The 26,345-nt window shown below is 43.4% G+C and overlaps 1 protein-coding gene across 3 annotated transcripts in view; it reads right to left on the bottom strand.

Annotated features, from left to right (window-relative positions):
* Nucleotides 1-26,345, bottom strand: part of grik2 (glutamate receptor, ionotropic, kainate 2) — a 346,843-nt gene that overhangs the window by 123,664 nt on the left and 196,834 nt on the right. For all 3 annotated transcript variants that reach the window (XM_084942889.1, XM_084942892.1, XM_084942890.1), the window contains exon 9: nt 21,446-21,553. In XM_084942889.1, the coding sequence (XP_084799015.1) occupies nt 21,446-21,553 (108 nt within the window). The remainder of the gene's footprint in view (nt 1-21,445; nt 21,554-26,345) is intronic.

Here is a 26,345-nt window from a genome sequence, read left to right as displayed (position 1 = left end):
CCTCCTGTATCTCCTCTTGGATGTCAGCGTCCAACTTGACATCCATGCGTCCAACTTGTCAGGCGGATTCTTTATCATGTGTTAATAGAGCTGTATAGAATAAAGAGATGTGACCTCTACCCTGCCTTTGAAGTATGACATTCTCCAAGTGTGATAATGGTGGCTCAGATACAGTCTGTTTATATTTTCACATAATGAAATGTTTAACTTGTTGATATTTAAAAAATGTTTTTGGGGATGCTGTATATTTCGCATAACTGATCAAATGTAAGAGGGTTGCCATCCTTATAAAGATCTGCCACCTTCTGTACACCTGTATCTGCCCATATTTTGAAACCCCCATCGGCTCTTCCTGCTTTAAAACACGTGTTGGCCCAAATAGGTGAAAAACGAGAGATAGAAGACTTATCTCCCATATACTGATGGGCCCTATACCAAATATCTATTGTGTTTTTTAAAAACTGTCTCAGTGGAAAAGTGGCTGAGCGCGGTTTTGCAGACCAGTAATACAGTGTAAGATTGGGTAGTTGTAACCCCCCTCTTTCATCTGGCAGGTACAACAAGCAAAGTCTTAGTCTAGGTTTTTTGTTATTCCAAATAAATCAATTAAAGATACTGTTTAGCTTATCAAAGAATTATTTTGGAAGAGGCAGCGGAAGTGGCTGGAAGAGATATAAAAAATTGGGTAATATGTTCATTTTGATCATGTTTATACGGCCTGAAGTATTAGATTTAATGACTTCACATCTTGATATGTATTTATAAACTATTCTGCTTTCTTTTTGGAATTTTTATCTTTTCTTGTTCAAGAAGAATCAGAATCAGAACACTTTAATAATCTCTGACAAGAGTACCAATTATCAATTTATCTTTGAAACTCGTTCAGTGTGAGAAGAAAAATAGCACAAAAAAAATAAAGAAAGGAAAAGAAATAATAATAAAATGAAAATAATTTTTCCCCAGTATCAGGAATGGCTCTTATAAACAATAGTATGAATGACATTCCTGGCATCATCACTCTGTTAGAAGAAACTGATGCCGTAAACTCAGAGAAAGACTTCAGGAAACAGCTAGAGATAACAAACCAACTGTCATGGTCTGGCAGTCCTTGCTGGTCAACCTGCCTTTGTGATGGCTCCCCTCGCGGTCCCCTGCTTCCTCCTTTATGTGTACGTGTGTGTGTATCCAGCGTACCAGTTTATGGGCATCATCAGGCCGGCAGGTTTTTCCCACACTGAAGCAAGTCTCACAGGCTGACGCCGCTCATCCTCGTCAGTGGGCCTCTACTTAACCGTGTTGCCGAGCTTCAGTCGACAGTGGCTCGTTGAGTTACGTAGTCAGTACATCCTCAGCTCTGAGGTGAAACTATCTTTGCTGGTGTTTGTTCGTCACGTCTTGTTAGGAACCTGGAGAGGAGTGTGTCCCGGGAGCAGAGTGTGGGAGTTTTCACCATTCACGCCACGTACCGCGAGCACTGTTCGGGAGTCGGGAGCACGTTGACGGAAACGATCACACATTGTTCATATTCTCACTGTAAATAAATGCACTCTTTGACCGGAAATTTGGGTCTCCTTCTTGCCACAAACGCTGACACAAACATTAGCTCTTGCTAATGTTTTGTTAAAATTTATTTATTATTAGGGCTGGGTATCGTCACTGATTTCTAGAATCGATTTGATTCCGATTCACAAGGTCCTGAATCGATTCGATCCACGATTCGATTCGATTCGATTTGAATCGGGGAAATTTTGCCTCAGTCAGAAATATTATAATTCAGATCAGTACATTTACATATTTTTGTATCTATAAGAAGGAAGCTGACACTGGCAAGACTTTATCAAAGGTGTGAGCATCACAGCAGAGGCCGTTGTGTCAAAGTAGCGGAAGATAAAACACTGAAAAACATGAAGGTGATTTTCCTGGCCTGGGATTTTATAAAAATATTCCACAGTACATCAAAAACGAAGGAAACCCAATAATCAACATATGAACATTACGTCTGAAGTTACAGCAGTTTTATTAGACACGGCTAAGCATTTTACATTTTGCATAATTTTAGAAAGTTTAAATTCGTTCAGTAGCCCATTGAACGGCAGAAATTAGGTTTTCTTTTCGGAAGTAAGTAAAAGGGAAAAAAAACATCAGAATCAGCGAGCTGTCGGCTTTCAGCCCCGACCGTGTCCGTGCCGTTGGGTGAAAAAGGCGACATCTCACTGATCCTGATCTGCGGGTCCGCGCTTTGTGTTTACGTCTTTGTGCAGAAGCCTGTTCCTGCTCTCATTTACTGTTTTAAATGTTTGGTGGTTGTCAAAATTTTGTGACCTGAGATTCTGGAATTTCGGGCAAAATACATTTATATTAAAAAATCAATTCAGGATTTTAATGAATCGATATCACGTTATCCAAGTCAGAATCGATTTTAATCGATGAATCGATTATTAAAACCCACCCCTATTTATTATATTTATTATACAGCAACTATAAGTACGCAAAGGTACTTGGTAACACAAGTGTCACTACGCATTCCTAATTTTTGTTGCGCAACCTGTGTACCAGTTCTGTGCACCCCTGTTTATTATATTTATTATACAGCATAATAGGATTTTCAGTATTATACAGGGTTTATTCTGGCTGTATTTCAAAACACTTTAAATGTAGATGCACTTTGTAGAGCAAAGTGAATGAGGGGAAATTCAACACACGTGAACTTGACAGTAATTAGAGCTGCAGTGATATGTGTACAGTGCCAGTTCACAATAATAGTCATCTCAATGTGTTTTATATAGTAACGTTAACAAGGAGGAATAAGAGGACAGGGAAGAAAAGAAGGAAAGAGGAAGACAGAGAGATGACAAACAACAAGAGAAACAAAACACAAAGAGGAGAGTAGATAAATGGTCATGACACACGGGACCAAACGCATGTTTCATTAGGAAGTGAAAACTGGAGAATGTTTCCACTTTAACCTTTTGTATTGCAACATTAAAGAAATGCATTTAATGTGAGTGCAACATCTGCTTCAGCATAAAAGGAGCAAGTTTATGTTCTGCAAAATGTCCTTAAAGACGATAAGACTTTTTTTGAGTGGTACCAAAAGGTATATTAATGTAAAATGCTGACCTATCTCCCCCTGTTTCCATTCTGGTTACCTACTGACAATAATGTACAGCACCACTATTACACATTGGCAGTAATGTGAACTTTCAGCACTGTCGGTGGGCACTTTTCTAGAGTTCCACAGGGAGCAATGTTAAAAATGATCTGGATCAAGAATGTGGCCTTTTGGATGCTTGATGGAGGACAACACTGAAGGCAGAGCGTTTGGGGAGAATGCTGAAGAGAAAAGCAGGAAGAAGAGGTCGGCACAGCTATCAGATTATGCCTCAAGGCTTCTCGTGTTCTCTCATCTCTCCCTCAAGTCTCCTGCTTCACCCCAGCACCTCCCACACTCCACCAACCTGTCTGCCCTGAGCATCAGTAAAAGGGACCACAAATACTCCAGCCACACACTCTTAGGGGCACTTCTGATGCACTGTGTGAGGGCCTGAGATGGGTTTTGTAATTGCAAATCAACTCTTTAATTCAGGCTTCGTGAAACTGGAGGACTTCTGAGAGGTTTTATTAATGGGGTAAATTATTCATAGAGGCACAGACACACACGGTACACAAACCAGAGGTCAGGAGCTGCTGAGAGGCAAGCACCACCGAGGATCCTGAAGTGTGAAGTGTTTGCAGTTGCATGCAAGAATATTATTTTATTATTTGTATCAGCAGCGTTGGGGGTTCTCTTCTCACAGATAATCTCATGAATCTTAAATTGAGTGTTGAATACTGGAGAGATCCCCGTGCGTCAGTAATTATTTGAAGAAAAAGAAGAAACGATTACAGTCACAATAACTCTCTGAGTGTACTGGATGAGTACTGTTAAACCTGAAAAGTTAAGTTCAGGTTTAACAGTTAGAGAATATTAGACTGTGTTCTGATCATGATCATATCACAGTTTCACATGAGCTACAACTATGGGAAGCTCAGATATTGTTGTCCTTATTTTAACATTTGTTGTTAGATGTCCCCAAAACAGACCAGTATGACTGCAGAGGTTCAACAGTTCACACATTCATGAAACCAGTGAGTTAAACAGGTGACCCAGACACAGTGTGTCAAACAAAATCAAAGGATGAGGGCGGCATGTGTCTGTATGCTGACTCAGGCACAGATTTAAGATTAACATCATCCTTGTTAGAGCCAATCTATAGAGAAATATTTTTGATACTGTTTCAGTTATTATGTTACATGTTTGATTTTGTATAATATGTTGTTAGAGAATAAATGCTGCGCGTTTAATTTGTGTCGGGTAAGAAAACATTACAGCGCATGTGTGGTAGCAGGTTAGAGTGAGCCAGGACGGCAATGGAAATGTGCACTGTAGCAGCAAATAGTTTTTTGATCGTGACATCTTTTGTTTGTATGTACGAGTCAGAAATAAATCTGAACAGCTCACATTAAGAAGTGGAAGAATTATTTTTTCGAAGCTTGGGACAGAAATTCGCCACTTCATAAAAGTCAAAAAACTAGCGAGTAATGGAGGAATGTTTTCCGCGGTGGAGCCACCGACTGAGACATAGAAAAGTCACCGGATCGTCGGCATAAGGACGCCCACACACAACAACATGGCGAACAGCTAAGTAAAAAGCGTTTTGTCAGATGCATCTTACCTGTGGAAGTAGCATAAAGGAGTATGTGCAGTACACCACCCGACAGCTGTGCCGAAGAAAATCATTACGGCTTAGCGGTGTTATATAATTACAATGGCGGACGACATTAATGACAGTGTGGGTGTAGTTACGCGTGATGACAGCCAGAGGGCGATGACAGACAAAGGTCTGGAGTTCAAACTGCATCAGCTCACAAAGGTGAGAAGAGGCAAATTAGGACAAGTGACAGCACAGGAAGATGAAACTGAGCGACTTTTGAGCCGTGAAATTCTGCCGGCTGTAAATGATGTGAGAGAGGCACTGAAAGTTTACAAGAAGTTGTATGAAGAGTTTCAAGAATGCAATTATGCAGTGTTGCTGTGTATTAAAGATGAGGAGGAAAAGGAGGCTGACCAACAACTTTGGTTTCAGCCAATGTCAGAACGATGTTTGCAGTTCATTAATAGAGTTAATACATGGATTGAAATTCAAACATGTGATCAAGAGATAACTCCCATGGACAGTGCATCCAGAGTGTCAAAAACATCTAGAGTGTCAAACACGTCTAAAGTATCCAACACGTCAAGGGTGTCGACAGCATCGTCAGAGCGCGTCAAGGAAGAAGCTAACAGAGCAGCACTGATGGCACGAGCAGCGTCTCTGAAAGAAAAACAAGCTCTAGAGTTAAAAGAAGCAGAAATTAAAGCTGCGAAGGAAAGACTGGAAATTGAAACAGCCATTGCAGTGTCTACTGCCAAAGTGAAAGTGTATGAGGAATGTGAAGGGGTTAAGTCTCAAGTGAGTGAAACCAGACTTACGGTAATGCCACGTCGTGACCTCCTGAAGATGAATAACGAAAATGGTCATGGCAACGTAAAACACACACCAGGGAAGCCAACAGAGATAGAGAGGTCTGCCTCTTGGAGGAATCCTGGTGATTCAGGTGCTGCAGAAGGGGCCATACCTAAGACACATAGAACTCCGTTGCAGGGGCTGAGCCAACGCCAAGATGGTGTCTCACTTCAGGAGACTGGACCAAGTGAGATTTATCAAGTTATGCAGAAACAGGCAGATATCACAGAGATGCTTGTAAAGAACCAACAGCTGGCTCGGTTACCACAAAGGGATGTGCCAGTGTTCCACGGAGATCCTTTGGAGTACAGGTCGTTTATGAGGGCATTCATGCACGCTATTGACACCAGAGCTGATAGCAATTCAGACAAGCTATATTTTCTGGAGCAGTATACTCGAGGCGAGCCTCGTGATCTTGTGAGGAGTTGTCAGCATATGCCTGAACATCGGGGGTATGAAAGGGCTCTGCAGCTGCTTCAAGATAAATATGGAAATGAGTTACAGATTGCTAGCACGCTAATCGAGAAGGCATCGAAGTGGCCACAAATTAAGGCTGAAGATGGAAAGGCGTTGAGCGCATTCTCTGTATTCCTGGTGAGCTGTCGTAATGCCATGGAGGATGTGGACTATATGGAAGAGATGGACAACCCTGCAACTATGAGGGTCATCATAGTTCGTTGAACGCCAAGCAAAGATCATGTCCGACCCACTCTTTGGCGATCTTGAAACAGCAGTGTCAGACAAGGTCGTGAAAAAGCCACAGCAAGGAAATAAGTTGAAGAAAGACATTAGACATGGGAGCAGCTTTGCTATCAAGGTTAACCAAGGTTCAGAAATGGACAAAAGAAGCAGAGTGAGTAAGAACCAGAGTGACCTGTCACTCAATTGCGCCTTCACAAGACCTTGTATGTTCTGTGGGAAACTTCATACACTGCAAGAGTGTTACAAGATTAGAGAGGAGACTCATAAGGATAGAGTGGACTACTTGAAGAAAAACGGACTTTGCTTTGGATGCCTGCTAAAGGGTCACATGAGCAGAGATTGCAAAAAGAAGATGGTGTGCGAGGTTTGTTCACTCAAGCATCCAAGTTTGTTGCACTTCTCAAGTTATGAGGAAGAGAAGCCTCCCGATGAGGTCAATACTCAGCAGGGTTGTCTGAAGAAAAGGAGACAAGTGCCTGTACTAGGGCTGGAGGCAGCTGCGTGCTTGCCATTGTACCTGTAAGGGTGAAGTCCTGCAAGAGTGACAAGGCTGTGGTGGTTTACGCTTTCATTGACCCAGGTAGCTCTGCATCGTTCTGCACCGAAGCCTTGGCAAGGCAGTTGAAGGTGCAAGGCAGAAGAACCGAGCTAACGTTGAGGACCATAAATTCCAAAAGTCGAGAGGAGAGTTATGTGCTCACAGAATTGGAAGTCAGCAGTCTGGCAGACAACAACTTTATCGCACTGTCAAAGGTCTTCACACAGAAAAGTATTCCTGTTTCCAGAGAGAACATCCCACTCCAGAAAGAGGTTGACAAGTGGCCGTACCTCCGCGAGGTGAGGTTGCCTCATATTGAGGCTGAAGTGGAGCTTCTCATTGGAACTAAAGAATACACCATATTGGAGCCATGGAAGGTGATCCCAAGTGAGGACAATGGTCCATATGCCGTAAAGACAGCACTTGGATGGATTCTGAATGGACCACTCAGAGAAACAGATACTGCAGCCAATGATGTACAACCATGTGCTATTGTGAACAGAATAGCCATCGACAACGTGGAACAACTGCTTGTACGAAAGTATAACCACGACTTTCCAGAGCGTCACTGTGATGATAAAGCAGGAATGTCTCAAGAAGACCACCACTTCATGGAGTCTGTGTCAAGCTCTACTCGTCTCACTGATGGACACTATTCCATAAGTCTTCCTACGAAGAAGTAGTGCGTTCAGATGCCGAACAATCGAAGTGCAGTGTTACAGCGTGCACTGAGCCTTCAGCGCAAGCTGAAAAGGAATCCTGCACTCCATGAAGAATACACTGCCTTCATGAGTGACATGTTGAGCAAGGGATATGCCGTTCAATTCAATTCAATTCAATTTTATTTATATAGCGCCAAATCACAACAAAAGTCGCCTCAAGGCGCTTCATAGATACAGAGAAAAACCCAACAATCATATGACCCCCTATGAGCAAGCACTTTGGCGACAGTGGGAAGGAAAAACTCCCTTTTAACAGGAAGAAACCTCCGGCAGAACCAGGCTCAGGGAGGGGCGGCCATCTGCTGCGACCGGTTGGGGTGAGAGAAGGAAGACAGGATAAAAGACATGCTGTGGAAGAGAGACAGAGGTTAATAACAGATATGATTCAATGCAGAGAGGTCTATTAATACATAGTGAGTGAGAAAGGTGACTGGAAAGGAAAAACTCAATGCATCTTGGGAATCCCCCGGCAGCCTACGTCTATTGCAGCATAACTAAGGGAGGATTCAGGGTCACCTGGTCCAGCCCTAACTATATGCTTTAGCAAAAAGGAAAGTTTTAAGCCTAATCTTGAAAGTAGAGATAGTTTCTGTCTCCCGAATCCAAACTGGAAGCTGGTTCCACAGAAGAGGGGCCTGAAAACTGAAGGCTCTGCCTCCCATTCTACTTTTAAATACTCTAGGAACAACAAGTAGGCCTGCAGAGCGAGAGCGAAGTGCTCTAATAGGGTGATATGGTACTACAAGGTCATTAAGATAAGATGGGGCCTGATTATTTAAGACCTTGTATGTGAGGAGCAGGATTTTGAATTCAATTCTGGATTTAACAGGAAGCCAATGAAGGGAAGCCAAAACAGGAGAAATATGCTCTCTCCTTCTAGTCCCTGTCAGTACTCTTGCTGCAGCATTTTGGATTAGCTGAAGGCTTTTCAGTGAGTTTTTTGGACATCCTAATAATAATGAATTACAGTAGTCCAGCCTGGAAGTAATAAATGCATGAACTAGTTTTTCAGCGTCACTCTGAGACAGGATATTTCTCATTTTAGAGATGTTGCGCAAATGGAAGAAAGCAGTCTTACATATTTGTTTAATATGTGCGTTGAAGGACATGTCCTGGTCAAAAATGACTCCAAGGTTCCTCACAGCGTTACTGGAGGCCAAGGTAATGCCATCCAGAGTATGAATCTGGTTAGATACCATATTTCTAAGATTTTCAGGGCCGAGTACAATAACCTCAGTTTTATCTGAATTAAGAAGCAGAAAGTTAGCGGCCATCCAGGTCTTTATGTCTTTAAGACATTCCTGCAGTTTAACTAATTGGTGTGTGTTATCTGGCTTCATGGACAGATAGAGCTGGGTGTCATCTGCATAGCAGTGAAAATGTATGCTATGTCTTCTAATGATGCTGCCTAAGGGAAGCATGTATAATGTAAACAGAATTGGTCCTAGCACTGAACCCTGTGGAACTCCATAATTGACCTCAGTGTGTGAAGAGGACTCTCCATTTACATGCACAAATTGGAGTCTATTAGATAGATATGATACAAACCACTGCAGTGCAGTACCTGTAATACCTACAGCATGTTCTAATCGCTCTAATAGGATATTATGGTCGACAGTATCGAACGCTGCACTGAGGTCTAGCAGGACAAGCACAGAGATGAGTCCACTGTCAGAGGCCATAAGAAGATCATTTGTAACCTTCACTAAAGCTGTTTCTGTGCTGTGATGAGCTCTGAAACCTGACTGAAACTCTTCAAATAAACCATTCCTCTGCAGATGATCTGTTAGCTGTTTGACAACTACTCTTTCAAGGATTTTTGATATGAAAGGAAGGTTGGAGATTGGCCTATAATTAGCTAAGACTGCTGGGTCTAGAGATGGCTTTTTGAGTAAAGGTTTAACCACAGCCAGCTTGAAGGCCTGTGGTACATAGCCGATTATTAGAGATAGGTTGATCATATTTAAGATCGAAGAATTAATCAATGGCAGGACTTCTTTGAGCAGTTTTGTAGGAATGGGGTCTAAAAGACACGTTGATGGTTTGGAGGAAGTAATTATTGAAGTTAACTCAGAAAGATCAATTGGAGAAAAAGAGTCTAACTTAACATCAATGGTACTAAGAGTAGCTGTAGATAATATTACATCTGTGGGATGATTACTGGTAATTTTTTCTCTAATGATAAAAATTTTATTTGTGAAGAAGTTCATGAAGTCATTACTAGTTAACGTTAAAGGGATGGTTGGCTCAACAGAGCTCTGACTCTTTGTCAGCCTGGCTACAGTGCTGAAGAGAAACCTGGGGTTGTTCTTATTTTCTTCAATCAGTGATGAATAGTAAGATGTTCTGGCTTTGCGGAGGGCTTTCTTATAAAGCAGCAAACTATTTCTCCAGGCTAAATGATGATCCTCTAAATTTGTGACACGCCATTTCCTCTCCAGATTACGAGTCATCTGCTTTAGGGTACGTGTTTGAGAATTATACCACGGAGTCAGGTACTTCTGATTAGAGACCTTAGTTTTCACTGGAGCTACAGTATCCAGAGTCGTACGTAGTGAGGAGGTGAAATTATTAACAAGATAATCGACCTCTGTTGGGGTAGCGTTCAGATAGCTGCTCTGCTCTGTGTTGGTACAGGGCATTGAAGATGATAACAGTGGGTGGATTATATTCTTAAACTTAGTTACAGCGCTTTCAGAAAGACATCTACTTTGATAAAATCTACTCTCCACTGCTGTGTAATCAATTATTGTAAATGTAAATGTTATCAGGAAATGATCAGACAGGAGAGGGTTTTCAGGAAACACTGTTAAATGTTCAGTTTCTATGCCATATGTTAAAACAAGATCTAGAGTGTGATTTAAGTGGTGGGTGGGTTCTTTTACATTTTGAGAGAAGCCAATTGAGTCTAATAACAGACTAAATGCCATGTTGAGGCTGTCATTTTTAGCATCTACATGGATGTTAAAATCACCCACAATAATTATTTTATTTGAGCTCAGAACTAAATTAGATATAAAGTCTGAGAAATCAGACAGAAACTCTGTGTAAGGCCCAGGTGGACGATAGATGATAACAAGTAAGACTGGTTTCTGAGTTTCACAGCTGGGGTGGACAATGTTAAGCATCAGGCTTTCAAATGAATTAAAAGTCTGTCTTGGTCTTTCATTAATTAATAGGCTGGTGTGAAAAATTGCTGCCACACCGCCCCCTCGGCCTGTGCTTCGAGGTTTCTGGTAGTTAGAATGACTCGGGGGTGTTGATTCATTTAAACTAACATAATCATCCTGCTGCAACCAGGTTTCTGTAAGGCAGAGTAAATCAATTTGTTGATCAATTATTAAGTCATGTACTAACAGAGACTTGGAGGAGAGAGACCTAATATTTAATAATCCACATTTCACTGTTTTACTCTTTGGTTCAGATGTGGATACTGTATTGTTCTTTCTTTTTGATTGTTTATGTTTAAGTTGTTTGTTGCTGGTTTTTAGTTTGTTTTTTGTCTTTTTGGAAGCTGACACAGTCTCTATGGAGATGGGTTTTTGGGGGGGTAGCAGGAGGAGAGAAGCTGCAGAGAGGCGTGTAAGACTGCAACTCTGCTTCCTGGTCCCAACTCTGGATAGTCATATTTTGGGGGGTTTAATAAATTTGTCCATATTTCTAGAAATGAGAGCTGCTCCATCCAAAGTGGGATGGATGCCGTCTCTCCTAACAAGACCAGGTTTCCTCCAGAAGGTTTGCCAATTATCTATGAAGCCCACATCGTTTCTGGGACACCACTCAGACAGCCAGCAATTTAAGGAGAACATGCGGCTAAACATGTCACTCCTGGTCTGATTGGGGAGGGGACCAGAGAAAACTACAGAGTCCGACATTGTTTTAGCAAAGTTGCACATCGATTCAATATTGATTTTAGTGACCTCCGATTGGCGTAACCGGGTGTCATTACTGCCGACGTGAATTATGATTTTACTGAATTTACGTTTACCCTTAGCCAGCAGTTTTAAATTTCCTTCAATGTCGCCTGCTCTGGCCCCTGGAAGACAATTGACTATGGTTGCCGGTGTCTCTAGCTTCACATGTCTGAGAACAGAATCACCAATTACCAGAGTTTGACCCCCGGCGGGTGTGTCACCGAGTGGGGAAAAACGGTTAGACACATGAACGGGTTGGTGGTGTACCTGGGGCTTCTGTTTAGGACTATGCTTCCTCCTCACCGTGACCCAGCCGCCCTCTTTCCCCAGCTGCTTGGGGTCTGCCGGGGAACAGCTAGCGGGGCCTACGCTATCTTCGGCTGCACCAGCTACAGGGGCCTGGCTAGCTACGGGTGAATGAAGGGTGCGAAGCCGAGTCTCCAATTCAGTAATCCTGGCCTCCAGAGCTGCAAATATGCTACATTTGTTACAGATATCATTACTGCTAAAGGAGGCCGAGGAGTAACTAAACATCTGACACAATGAGCAAGAAAGTGCAGGAGGGACAGGTGAAGTAGCCATGGTGCTAACGAGTCGGCTACGAGCTAAGCTAAGCTAGCGAAACAGTACAGAGACAGTGAGTGAATACTTTGGCTATAAATTAGGTAGTGAGTACACAGAAAGTGTGCTTCGGATGAAGCACGTGAAGATTATACTATGAAAGAAGAATGTATTTAAAAGTTGTTAATTAAATTGCTAAGCAAATAAGCTACTCAGAAACACCACTGTGTTTGAGCAGGAACAGGAAGTGATACTCTACCGCAGAGCGAGCGAACACCAAGTGACAGCGCCACCAAGAGATCAGTTGAGGTTCCAACAACACAGGTAAACCGCAAGGATGGAAAACAGTGGTATATTCCCCACCATGGGGTATACCATCCACAAAAAAAGAAGCTGAGGGTGGTCTTTGACTGCGCTGCCAGCTACCAAGGAGTTTCACTGAATAGTGAACTTCTACAAGGGCCAGATTTAACAAACTCATTGATCGGAGTGCTGACACGGTTCAGGCAAGAGTCTATCGCCTTTACAGCAGATATCGAAGCAATGTACCATCAGGTGTGTGTCCCGGATGACGATGCTGACCTGCAGCGCTTTCTGTGGTGGCCAGCAGGGGACCTCAATCGAGACATTCCTGAGTACAGGATAATGGTGCATATCTTCGGTGCGACTTCTTCTCCCAGTTGTGCCAACTATGCACTGCGAAGAACAGCAGAGGAGAACCACAGCAAATCATCACCTGAAGCTGTAAGCACAGTTCTGGAAAATTTTTATGTTGACGACTGCTTGAAGTCTGTTGCCACGGAAACTCAAGGTATGGAGTTATACACAGACCTCACTGAATTGTGCTCTGGTGGAGGATTTCACCTAACGAAATGGACAAGCAACAGTCGTGCCTTGCTCTCATTCATCCCTGAGCATGAGAGAGCCAAAGATGTCAGAGACCTGAACTTGAACCATGACCTGCTGCCTATGGAACGTGCTTTAGGAGTTCTATGGTGGGATTCCTTTCCCCTGGAACTCTCCCTGCAAAAATGATCTTGCAGCAGTTATGCAGGGAGGATCTTGCTTGGGATGATGAGATCCCAGAACAGCTCAGTCATAAGTGGAACAAGTGGTTACAAGAGCTGTGCCAGCTGTCAGAGGTAACCGTACCCAGGTGTGTGAGACCATTGGACTTCGGTCCTGTCGCAACAACACAGCTCCACCATTTTTCTGATGGGAGCGAAAGTGGATATGGAACAGCATCATACTTGAGGATGACCAGCAATGACGGACGTGTTCACTGCACGTTAATGATGGGAAAATCCGTGTGGCGCCCCTGAAGCAAACCACTATTCCACGAATAGAGTTGACTGCAGCTATGGTTGCTGCAAAGACAGACAAAATGTTAAGAACGGAGCTTCAGATGAATCTTCTTGAATCTACATTCTGGACTGACAGCACAACTGTGTTGAAGTATATTGAAAATGAGAATCTTCGCTTCAAGACATTCGTGGCCAATCGCGTTGCGGTCATTAGAGAGCTAACAAATCCTCAGCAGTGGAGGTACGTTGGTACAGCAATCAATCCAGCTGATTGTGCATCCAGAGGGCTTGCACCATCTAAGCTCATGAAGAATCTAAGCTGGGTCCACGGCCCAGCTTTCCTGAAAACCCCAGAAAGACAGTGGCCAGAAAGACCTGACAAGGAAAGGATTGATAAAGATGACAGCGAAGTGAGGCATGCAACCATGGTACATCTCACAAATGCAGCTGAGAATGTTCACACGTTGAACAAGCTGATCAACCACTATTCCAGCTGGCATCGAGTGAAGAGAGCTGTGGCATGGATGATCAAACTCAAAGACTTACTGCTACGACGATGTGAAAAAAGGAAAGAGACGTACGTTAAACAGAAAGAACAAGACAACGAATCAATGCAGACAACACTTACCCTGAAAGATCTGGTGCAAGCTGAGACAGAGATCATTAAGTTCTGTCAAAGTCAACAATTCCAAGAAGAGATCACCATGTTAAAGAAAGGCAAGTGTGTGACAAAGACTAGTCACTTGAGGAAACTTGATCCCATGATGCAGGACGGAGTTTTGAGAGTTGGTGGTCGCCTCGCAGCTGCTGGGATGCCAGAACATGTGAAGCACCCAGTCATTATCCCAAAGGGCTCACATATCACCACACTGATCTTGCAGGATATACATGAGAAGATTGGGCACTGTGGAAGACTGTATATGCTTTCACGGCTGCAACAGAAGTATTGGATTCCATCCGCTAACTCAGAAGTGAGGAAGTTTCTGTCAAGGTGCGCAATCTGCAGGAAAACTAGAGGCAAACCACTGGAACAGAAGATGGCAGATTTGCCAGAGGATAGGCTTCTACCTGATGAACCCCCCTTTTCTAATGTTGGGGTGGATTACTTTGGACCGTTTAATGTGAAGCATGGCCGCAGCACAGTAAAAAGGTATGGTGTGTTGTTTACCTGCCTTACAACAAGAGCAGTGCACATTGAAATTGCGCACACTTTGGACACTGATTCATGTCTGAACGCCATCAGACGCTTTGTGTGCAGAAGAGGTCAGGTATCTGTCATGCGTTCAGATAATGGCACCAACCTAGTTGCTGCTGAACGGGAGTTACGCAAAGCCATTCAAGAGTGGAATCAGTCAAAGATTCTAGATTGTCTCATGCAAAAGGGAATCCAGTGGGTATTTAACCCACCCGCTGGTTCTCACTTTGGAGGGATATGGGAAAGGCAGATCAGAACCGTGAGGAAGGTCCTGAGGTCTATACTGAAGGAACAGTTGGTCAATGATGAAGGTTTACTGACACTAATGTGTGAAGTGGAGTCAGTACTAAATGACAGACCGCTGACTACAGTAACAGATGATCCAACAGACCTGGAACCACTGACGCCTAACCACTTGCTACTGATGAAGAAAAAGCCGGGTTTGCCTCCTGGACTTTTCAGAAAGGAAGACTCATACTCCCGCCGCCGTTGGAAGCAAGTGCAATATCTTGCTGACTTGTTTTGGAAGAGGTGGGTGCGCGAGTACTTGCCTATGCTTCAAGAGCGTCAAAGGTGGACTCAGGTCAGAAGAAACGTAACTGTGGGGGACATTGTAATGGTGGTCGATGAGTCAGCACCAAGAAGCTCGTGGATGTTGGGGAGAGTTCTTCGTGTCATTCCAGATGCTAAGGGTCTGGTGCGGCGTGTGATCATCAAGACAAAGACTAACACCTTAGAAAGACCCATTGACAAGCTATGCTTGATCTGTGAGAATGTCATGTAACTTGGAATGAGAAAATACAGTATATGTTCTGGTCGGTTACAGGTTTTGTGAAAGATAATTTGAATGACCATGTGTGATACAGGAAGTGTTAATGTTATTTGGCTCTTTTGTAAGTGTTCGCTAATTGTCAGTCTTCACGCCCTCCAATTATGGGGCTGGAAATGTTAGAGCCAATCTATAGAGAAATATTTTTGATACTAAGATAAGATAAGATAAGATAAAACTTTATTAATCCCTCGGGTGGGTTCCTCTGGGAAATTCGGTTCCAAATAAGCACAGCACCGACAGAAGTTATAGAGTTACAGAATATTATATATATATATATATATATATACACACACACACATATATAAATACAAAGACATATATAGATAAAAATATACAAAGGGGATAAATAGAATAAATAGGAATAAAATAAAAAATAAAAATACAAGTGGATTGCACATTTCAAGTATGGAGTCTATTGCACCGTTGACTATTAACAAAAAGTATTGCACAAAAGGTAATTGCACAGTGAGGTGAAGAGGCACTACAGCTTAGTTGTTCCCCCCTCCTTTGTCCTCCTGTTTCCCCTCCCTCTCCCCTCCAGAGAGGAGTTAAACAGTCTGATGGCGTGTGGGACAAAGGAGTTTTTAAGTCTGTTGGTTCTTGTCTTGGGGAGAAGCAACCTGTCACTGAACAGGCTCTTCTGGTTGTTTATGGCCGTGTGCAGAGGATGCCCAGCATTGTCCATAATGTCCAGCAGTTTCTTTAGTGTCCTTTTCTCTGCCACTGTCACCAGAGTGTCCAGCTTCATGCCGACCACAGAGCCAGCCTTCCTGATCAGTTTTTCCAGCCTGGATGAGTCCTTCTTTGCTGTGCTGCTCCCCCAGCACACCACAGCATAGAAAAGTACTCCAGCAACCACCGACTGGTAAAACATCCTCAGGAGCTTCCTGCAGATGTTAAAAGACCTCAGCCTCCTGAGGAAGTACAGTCGGCTTTGGGCTTTTTTATACAGGTGCTCTGTGTTGCATGACCAGTCCAGTTTGTTGTCCACCCACAGCCCGAGGTACTTGTACTTGTTGACCACCTCCACCTCCTCCCCCTCTATCTGAACCGGCAGTGGACCTGCTCTGGACCTCCCAAAGTCCACAACCAGTTCCTTAATCTTTGAGGTGTTGAGTTGCAGATGGTTTGTGTGACTCCATGCGACAAAGTTCCTCACCAGACTTCTTTACTCCTCTTCCTGATCATCCCAGATACACCCCATGATGGCTGTGTTATCTGCAAACTTCTGAATGTGGCATAATTCAGAGTTGTAGCAGAAGTCAGAGGTGTACAGGGTGAAGAGAAGTGGGGACAGCACAGTTCCCTGTGGTGCTCCTGTGCTGCTGACCACAGTGTCAGACGTGATGTCCTTCAGCCTGACGTACTGTGGCCTGTCGGTGAGGTAGTCGGAGATCCAAGAGACCAGGCAGGGGTCCACCTCCATCCTGTTCAGTTTTTCCTGAAGCAGACAGGGCCGGATGGTATTAAAGGCACTGGAAAAGTCAAGAAACAGGATCCTGACCGTGCCTTTTCCCCCATCCAGGTGTGAGTGAGCTCTGTGTAGGAGGTACAGGATGGCATCCTCCACTCCGACACCCGCCTTGTAGGCGAACTGTAGTGGGTCCTGGGCATGTTGTACCTGTGGTCGGAGGAGGTTGAGGAAGAGCCGCTCTAGAGTCTTCATAAGATGTGACGTCAGTGCCACCGGTCGGAAGTCATTCAGCTCATTGGGCCGGTTCCTTTTGGGGACCGGGACGATGCAGGATGTCTTCCATAGGGCGGGCACTCTCCCCAGTCGCAGACTGAGATTGAAGACTCGTTGTAGCGGCTCCCCAAGTTCAGCAGCACACGCCTTTAGCATCCTCGGACACACCTTGTCTGGACCTGCTGCCTTTCTGGGGCGAAGCTTCCTCAGTTGTCTCCTGACCTGATCCACTGTGACACTGGGAGATGATTGGAAGGAGGGGGGGGGGAAGATGTCTTGCTGTTGAGAGAGGGATTGGAGGAGGGGGGTGTCATCATAGTGTCAGGAAGGGGGGGGGGGGGGGGGGGGCGAGGGAGGAAGGAGAGTGGGGAGAGGGCTCTGTAGTAAAGGTGAGGATGAGGGTGGGGGGGTTGTGGGCTGGTCAAACCTGTTGAAGAAGTTGTTGAGTTCGTTTGCCTTCTCCACAGTCCCCCCCACTGTGCTTTTCTTGGTGTTGTGGCCTGTGATGGTTTTCACACCATTCCAGACCTCCCTCATATTGTTCCTCTCCAACTTCTGCTCCACCTTCCTCCTGTAGGTGTCCTTTGCTTCCCTCAGGCAGCGTTTCACCTCCCGCTGTGCTGCTTTCATCTCCTCCTTCACTTTGCTCCTGAAAGCCTTCTTCTTCATGTTGAGGACAGCTTTGACTTCCTGTGTTACCCACGGTTTGTTATTAGGGTAACACCGTACCGTCTTAGCAGGGGCGACCGTGTCCACACAAAAGTTGAGGTAGTCTGTAAGACAGTGTGTCGCCCCCTCTATGTCCTCACCATGTGGGCTCAGAAGCACATCCCAGTCTGTGGTGTCATAGCAGTCTCTCAGAGCATCCTCCTTTTCTGGGGTCCATCTCCTGATGGAGCATGTTGTGACAGGCTGCCTTTGGACGAGGGGTGTGTATTGTGGCTGTAGGTAAACCAGGTTGTGGTCTGACTTCCCTAGTGGGGGGAGGGGGGTGGCTCTGTATGCATCTCTCACATTGGCATACAGTAGGTCAATTGTCCTGTTGCTCCTTGTGGGACAATTCACAAACTGGTGAAAAGCAGCCAGAGTAGAATCCAGTGTGGCATGATTAAAGTCTCCAGATATAATGATGAAAGCCTCTGGGTTTTGTGTCTGAAGTCTTGCTGTAACTGTGTGTATTTGCTCACAGGCAGCTGCTGCGTCGGCCCTCGGAGGGATGTAAACACACACACAGATCACGTGACTGAACTCCCGAGGTAGATAATATGGCTGCAAGCTAACAGCTAGCAGCTCCAGGTCCGGACGGCATACCGAAACTTTAACGGAGACGTGGCCGGGGTTGCAGTATCTGTTGTTAACGTAGACAATGAGTCCCCCACCTCTGCTTTTTCCGCTGGCCTGTGTGTCCCTATCGGCTCTCACGGATGTGAAACCGCATAGGTCTACGTTAGCCTGTGGCGTTAGCTCGGTTAGCCACGTCTCCGTGAAGATAAACAAACTGCACTCACGGTATAGTCGGTGGTTGTTCAGAGCAGACAGTTCGTCCATTTTATTCGGTAGCGAGTTCACGTTGCCCATTATCACTGTCGGGATTGATGGTTTGAATCGCCTCCGGTGATCCGCTCTCCTCGCTCCAGCTTTGCAGCCTCTGTAGCTCCTCTTTATCTCAGCCGGGATGTTGTGTCGCATGCCGGTCTGTCCCTTTGTTCTTAGTGCCAGCAGCTCCGCTCTCGAATAGATGAAGGAGCTGGTTCCAGAAGTTTTAAAAAGTGCATTATCCATCTTGTATCGCTATATCTAAGAGGTATAAGTACAGTAACTAGAGGAAGGTGAAATAAAGTTTGAAAGCCTAGTCTAAAAAAGTTAAAAGTTAAGAAAAAGTGCGGCATTGCAGAGCTACTTGGAAAGGCTGCCGTCACTCCAGCGCCATCTTGGTACTGTTTCAGTTATTATGTTACATGTTTGATTTTGTATAATATGTTGTTAGAGAATAAATGCTGCGCGTTTAATTTGTGTCGGGTAAGAAAACATTACAGCGCATGTGTGGTAGCAGGTTAGAGTGAGCCAGGATGCCAATGGAAATGTGCGCTGCAGCAGCAAATAGTTTTTTGACCGTGACATCTTTCGTTTGTATGTACGAGTCAGAAATAAATCTGAACAGCTCACATTAAGAAGTGGAAGAATTATTTTTTCGAAGCTTGGGACAGAAATTCGCCACTACAATCCTCATCACATCTCTAAAATGCGTTAGTGGTTTAAATCAGTGAGTGTTGTGAAGTTTCCTAAAATTAAAATGGGGCCACTGCTTTTTGTAAACTGGTGTAAAAGAAGGTGTTCAAGCTGCTCAAGCAGCTGGATATAATCTGATAGTGGTCTTAATATGAAATATATTTTAATTCAAAGATCTTTTGAATTCATCTTCAGAAGATTTTCATATACTGCTGTTGTTTCAAACATAACACTATTCAGAGTTAGTTACCCCCTGCAATTTTGTGGAAACCACAAATACCCTCCACAATTGCGTGTTTTTCGCAGTGATATATAAATATTATTTTCCATGTGTTTTATTGCTAAATTATTAAGAAGAATAAAATTTACTAAATAAATTGTGGGCATGAAGGTGTGAATGTGTCTGTCTCTCTCTGTTAGCCTTACTTCATAGGGTGGTTTGTACTCCACCTCTTGTCCTATGGGAGCTGGGATAGGTTCCAGTGGAAGAGAGTGGATGGATGAATGGATAAATAAATATTGATGTAAATTCAGCAAAATTTCCATGTAAAATATAATATTGTACTATAGAGAGAACAGGAAGCAACCACATAGGAAAGATGCAGTCCAGCGTTCTTGCATTATGACGTTCATTATGTTTCACTGAGGCAGTAAAAAGTCAGCAACCACCCAGATACAAAGGTAAAGGTATACTTAAATATTTGATTCATCTGTAAAATAAATTTCAGTTTTTAAACTTTCAAGCATTAATAATAAAAATAGAAGAATGCTGATTCTATTTATTTTCCCGTATGTCACAACCAGTACAAATATTTGAATTTGAAATCGGACTTATCCAGTCCAAGTCAAATTTCCTGGTGTGGAAATTTCAGTTTCACCATATCGTGAGGTGGATTAGTGAGTGGATGTTTAGCTCGCTCCTGGCATACAGTTTGATGTAACTCATGATGGTCACCCCACTCCTGAATCCATATCCACATCCATTCTTTGTGATTAGCTGAGGAGGTTGAGGCCTGTGCAAAACAGCAGTGGGAACAGAATATTCTGGTATATTCTTGTGAGCTTTCTATGAAGCTGTCCTTCAGTGTTATCTTCCACAGTCCCGTTGAGTTTATGATATAAGTATTCAGTATTAGCCTTTACTTTACAGCTCAGGTGGCAGCCACTAATCAGAAGGTCGGTGGTTCGAATGTGTGTGTGAATGGGTGAATGACTGAATGTAGTGTAAAGCGCTTTGGGGTCCTTAGGGACTAAGTAAAGCACTATACAAATGCAGGCCAGGCCATTTACACTGCCAGGCACTCCAGTATCCATGTGTGGGGCATTGAGTTGTAGGCTTTCTTGTACTGAGCCGTGGCATTGATAGAGCAGTGCACCAGGACTTTGGAACAGGTTGGTCTGCCTTGTTGGTACTGCTCTGTCAGGCTGGAGCTGGTGTCTTTGACCTTTGGTGTTCTTTTCAATGCATTTCTGCTCATGTACTGATTTATGTGTCTGCCCAGCTTGTTTGCTACGATGCTTGAGGGGCTTGTTGCAGAGAGGCACATAGGTTAGGTTTGGGGAGGCCGTAGCTTTGGAAACCCTTCTTTCTGATAAAGGCTACAGTTAGGGCAGGATGAGGTAAGGTCAAGGTATTTGTGTTGCTATTGGTTCAGGTATGGTATGCTGCCGAAGTTCTCATTAGGACTGAGGATTTCCCTCGTTTAATTCCCCATGTGTTCAAATGTCCCTGTGGCATGTCATTATCTTCGATCTAGTCTCTCCTGTACTTTGTGTTTTGTCATTTTTGTTGTTCATGGTCTCCGACCCTGCAACTGGCAGCTGAGACAACTGTCATTGTGAACTGACCCTCTATAAATGAAAATGAAATGAAGAATTAAAAACAAAGGTATTGACAGTAACCTGGCTGTGTTAGAGATGCACGATAAAGAGGACAGTCTACAATAAACAACACAGTTTAAATGAAAGTGCCAAAGACACCTGGTGAGGGCCTTATACTATCAAATCAAAATGAAGCTGTGCATGTCTGTCATAGGTCTTCACATGTCTGTGAAGGTCTACACAGACATTACTGATATGCATTTTGATCATTTGTGTCCCCTGCTACATTGACCCTTTCATTTTGTGTGTTATCTCATCATCCCATTGCCACATATACAGTCATATAAGGTGAACCTCTAAGTGCACAAACACATAAATATTGAAGACACAGAACCTTTTCAAGCCCCTCTTCCTTCAGACTGATTACATCAAGGTCAAAGTCTGTTCTCAGGCCATTGGTCCGGTTGAAAGTGATTCTCCCCGTCAAGCCATCCCAGTGAGCCTAAAGAGAAAAGGCAGAGAGACAGAAAATAGAAGAGGAGACATTCAACCAACAGTATCAAGTCTGTTGTTTCACTTTTAAATATATTCTTGATGTTGAAGCTGCAGTTTTTCTATTTCTCCCTTTTCCACAGAGCCTTTCTGTACACTCTTTTCTGCCATCAAGGTGCCTGCACAGACTTTGTAACTGCGTTTATAACAGTGGGGAAGCAATTACCCAATCTTTACAGATGTTTAGGGATGTGATAGAATAAGATGTAGCATGAAAGGGGTTCAGAGTAGAGACGGCTTTTGCTCAGGCACAGCAAGTCATCACAGTACTTCTCCACCTGGAAATCAGGGACTTCGAGGCCTATCTTTAGTAAGATGAGTGGGAGTCACAAATCTGGAAGTTACTCATTCAGCTGCATGAAAGCATTTGTCATACTCCTTTGACTCAGTGTCTGGTACCTCCGTGATGATACCGCTGCTGTTCACAGACATATGGACATGTTACTCAAGTGGAGATTATTATATGTATGTCAAAAATGGTGTTATAAATATAACACAATTAATAGAATCAGGCAACACACAGAAATAAACAGTTATTTAACAGTTATTTATAGAAGAAAACGTCATAACTGAAACTGACAAAAACCATACTTAGAGTCTGCAACAAGCAAATGGTAATGTCATGGTCACTGGTTTTGGCTCCAGGGCTTTGAAGTGCCTGGAGATTTGGGATCCATTTTTATTATTCATCCCTTGCCACCTTAGCATGTTGACGGGGTCCGTGTGCCCTAGTGATCCCAGGATGCATGTGATCATGGGTATTTGCCCTTGATAGGGTCTCCCAAGGCAAACTGGTCCTGGGTGACAGAGGAGTAGCACTTCACAATACTCCTATGGAGATAACAACGTGGGATATTGTTACTCTGCCTGGTATCAGGGTTACCAGGGCCTTATCCCTCAAAGCAGGGTTTTAGGGAGAGTGTCTGGTAGTCAGACCTTAACCAATGGGGACCAGACAGATGGAGCCCAAAGAAGCTGATGATGAAGCACTGAAAAATCACTGTACAGTTAGGCCCATATATTTGGGCACTGGCACAAGTTTTGTCGTTTTTTCTGTTTACTGAAACATATTCCAGTTATGTTAAATAATGGACATGGACTTACTGTGCAGACTCTCAGCTTTCATTTGAGGGCATCCACATTCAAACTGGATGACGTGTTTAGGAGTTTCAGCTCCTCAACATGTGTCATCTTCTTTTTAAAGGGAGCAAAAGTAATTGGACAACTGTCTCAAATGCTCTTTCATGGGCAGGTGTAGGCAGTTCCTTTGTTATGTCATTATCGATTAAGCAGATAAAAAGCCTCGAGTTGATTTGAGGTGTGGTTCTTGCATTTGGAAGGTTTAGCTGTGAACAGACAAAATGTGGTCAAAGGAGCTCTCCGTGCAGGTGAAACAAGCCATCCTTAAACTGCGGAAATAAAACAAAAAACACATCTAAGCATTTGCTACAATAGTAGGAGTGGCAAAATCTACAGTTTGGTGCATCCTAAGAAAGAAAGAGACTTGTGAACTCAGCAACGCAAAAAGGCAAAGATGACCATGGAATTCACAGCGGTAGATGATCACAGAATTATTTCCAAGGTGAAGGGAAACCTCTTCACAGCAGCCAACCAAGTGAACAATACTCTCCAGAAGGTAGGCGTATAGATACACAAGTCTACCATAAAGAGAAGACTACATGAAAATAAATACAGAGGGTTCACTGCAAGGTGCAAGACACTCATAAGCCTCAAGAACAGAAAGCCTAGATCAGACTTTGCTAAAAATAAATAAATAAATAAAAATAAAAAAAGCCAGCATAGTTCTGGAAAAATATTCTTGAGACAGATGAAACCAACATCAACCTCTACCAGAATAATGGCAAGAAAAAAGTATGGAGAAATCATGGGAGAGCTCGTGATTTAAAGCACACCACACATCTGTAAAACATGGTGGAGGCAGTGTGATGGCTTGGGCCTGCACGGCTGCCGGTGGCACTGAAACACTTGTGTTGTAATGCGACATGAGACAGATGCAGCCAAACAAAGTCTGAGGTTTTCAGAGACCTGCAAACCATCTAGTGATGTCCATGAGTTCAAGATTTCAGGCTGTCATTGCCAGCAAAGGGTTTTCAACCAAATATTAGAAATGAAAATTTTATTTTTATTTTAGTCCAATTACTTTGGAGCCCCTGAAATTAAGGAATAGTGTTTTAAAATGCTTTAGTTCCTATATTAATATTTTTGTTGAATCCAGTGAAATATAGCTGAGAGTCTGTACATCAACTGCATCTGAGTTTTTCCAAAAATTAGAAAAATGTCATCTCTGTCCAAATAGTTATGGACCTAACTGTTAGAATGAGTCCATTTACCAGTACATTTACAATAATGGTTCAATTTACCTAACCTTTCTGAAGTCACTGGATAGGGTATTCGAGGGTGCCCCCATCTGAGGACTAAATTATGCTATAAGGAATTTCAACAGTCATTTAGGCAATGACGTTGAGACCGGGGGCATATTGCACATTTAAACTCCGATGAATGTATGAGAGCATCTTGGGGTTAGTATCTTGCCCAAGGATATTTTGCATGCAGGAGCAGCTAATGAATGACCTGCTCTAACTCCCTAGCTACAGAAACCCCTTTACACACTTGTAACAATGCTTCTTGGGAAAAAGCCTTGTACCATTGTAAAGCCTGTTTGTTTTCTCTTGAATGGTAACGCATTTGTAAGGAAAATACATTTGTGGGTTACGCAGCAGAGTTGAATATGTGGTTTGTGCCCATTAAAAACTTGCCAAATCTTTTTTGCCAATAGCAACCAGCATATTTCGCTATTGAATATTTTATTTGGGAGTAAGAGAGTGGAGGGGTGTATTGGCAGATGGACTGATGTAGGGTTTGCAGTGATGTTGACACTACATGCTTTATGTTACTGCAAAAACCTGAGCATAAGAGTGAAGCGTTGATTCACTGGTTGATCTGTGTTCCTACTGTTAACTATGGTCAAATGACTTAAGTAGTGACTGAAACAATGAGATAGCAGATACAAGCAGCCTATATGAAGCAGTAGAAAAAGATTCAGCTGAAGGGGTTAAGCGCTCAGTCTTAGAGATAGGATAAGAAGCTGTGCCATTCGGAGGGGCTTAGAGTAGAGCCGCTATTTCTCCAACAAATAGTAGCCTATTTAGGTGGTTTAGGTGTCTGGCTAGGATGCCTCCTCCTAAGAGCTCCTCCTACCAAAGGGGAGGAGGCCTTGGGTCAGATCCAGGACATGCTGGCTTGGGAACACCTTGGTGTTCTCTTGAGGAGATTGAGGAGGCGGACAGGGAGAGGGAGATCTGGGTGTCCTGGCTTATCCTTGGCCTGATCCACGCCACACCACTAGGATCTACAGTAACAACATCAAATTGGCATTCGGGCTAGAGAAGTGTACTCAGATGATAACTAAGAGAGGAAAAGAAGTTAGAACTGAGGGTTAGATCTGCCTTCTGGTTTGTACTACCAGAAGGCAGTATTGCTGACATCGAGGACACCTACAAGTATCTGGGAATCCCACAACCAATTAGGAACCACGACAAGTCGGCTAGAAAAGCCACCAAAGTCACCAAATACCTGCAGAGAGTAGGCAAGTCCTGAAGAGTCAGCTGGATGGGAAGAACAAGATCTGGGCAATCATCACTTATGACTTGCCAGTTTTTAAATACCCTGCTGGGTTAAGGGCTATTTGATCAAGAAGGAGAGTTATGGAGTGTTAGGCTTGTTCTATGTCTATGAGCTTTCAGGAATTCTGCGTTTCCTGAGAAGTTTTTATTTTTCCTTCATGGTACTGCCTTCCCTGGGAAAAAATGTGACTTTATTCATTTCAATTGATAAAAGAACATACTCCATAGAAGCTGTTTGAACATTCAATGCTAGTAATGTAGGAAATGCTACTTCAATAATAGGAGAGATCTCTTGGAAGACTTGGACATATTAATTGAGATATAGAAAGGAATGAATTTGGCAAATAGGCTGCAATGAGCCATCATGGCATATTGGAATCCCAGTGGTGATAGGCTTTAGGACAGGGTCCTCTAGTCTAAGATGCTGGTGGTGGTGAAGAAAAGTAAGGCTTAGATGGAGCTCTGACTTGAACTGACTTTCCCCCTTTTAAGTTGGTTGCTTGTACAGAACAGATGGTCTACTGATGAAACTAAGACTGAACTGAAGGGAGGACTATCTCTGGAATGCTGACTGAACAAGAGATTGGTATGGGGATCGTGCTGTATGTGCTCACCAGAGGTTAACCCTCTGGGGTTGACAGACGCGCCGGCAAGTTGAAATCACGTGACCAATTTAAGATGACACAGCTACAAGATGCAGCGACCCAGAGTCTCCGTTTCAACTTGGGTCGAAAGTGTGGATTTCAATCTATAAACCAGTTTTTAGATTGTGTTGATAGGCCAAGTAAAACCAGAGTTATGATAAAAAATACACACACATTTTTTTCTGAGCAAAACAGTGGTGTTTACAGCGGGAAGAATCAGTAAAAACGGCATTTTCTAAGGACAGCGCCAGCAAACACTCTCCGTGAAAAAAGAAAAAACACCCTTCCCTATTGGTGTTAAATTCTGCTATGTCAACCAATCAAAAATTGATGTGGCAACATGTAGTATTTGGTTGTTTAGGAAGAGGGGGAAGTTTTAGGAGTGACGCCAGTGAGAGAAAGCGGGCGAGCGAAAGAAAGAGAGAGAGTTTTCATATGTGAGACATTAGTGACA

Source organism: Perissodus microlepis, chromosome 11, assembly GCF_051167445.1.
Source record: "Perissodus microlepis isolate ML-2025 ecotype Zambia chromosome 11, ASM5116744v1, whole genome shotgun sequence".
Lineage (NCBI taxonomy): Eukaryota > Metazoa > Chordata > Actinopteri > Cichliformes > Cichlidae > Perissodus > Perissodus microlepis.
This window is presented reverse-complemented; position numbering and strand designations above follow the sequence as displayed.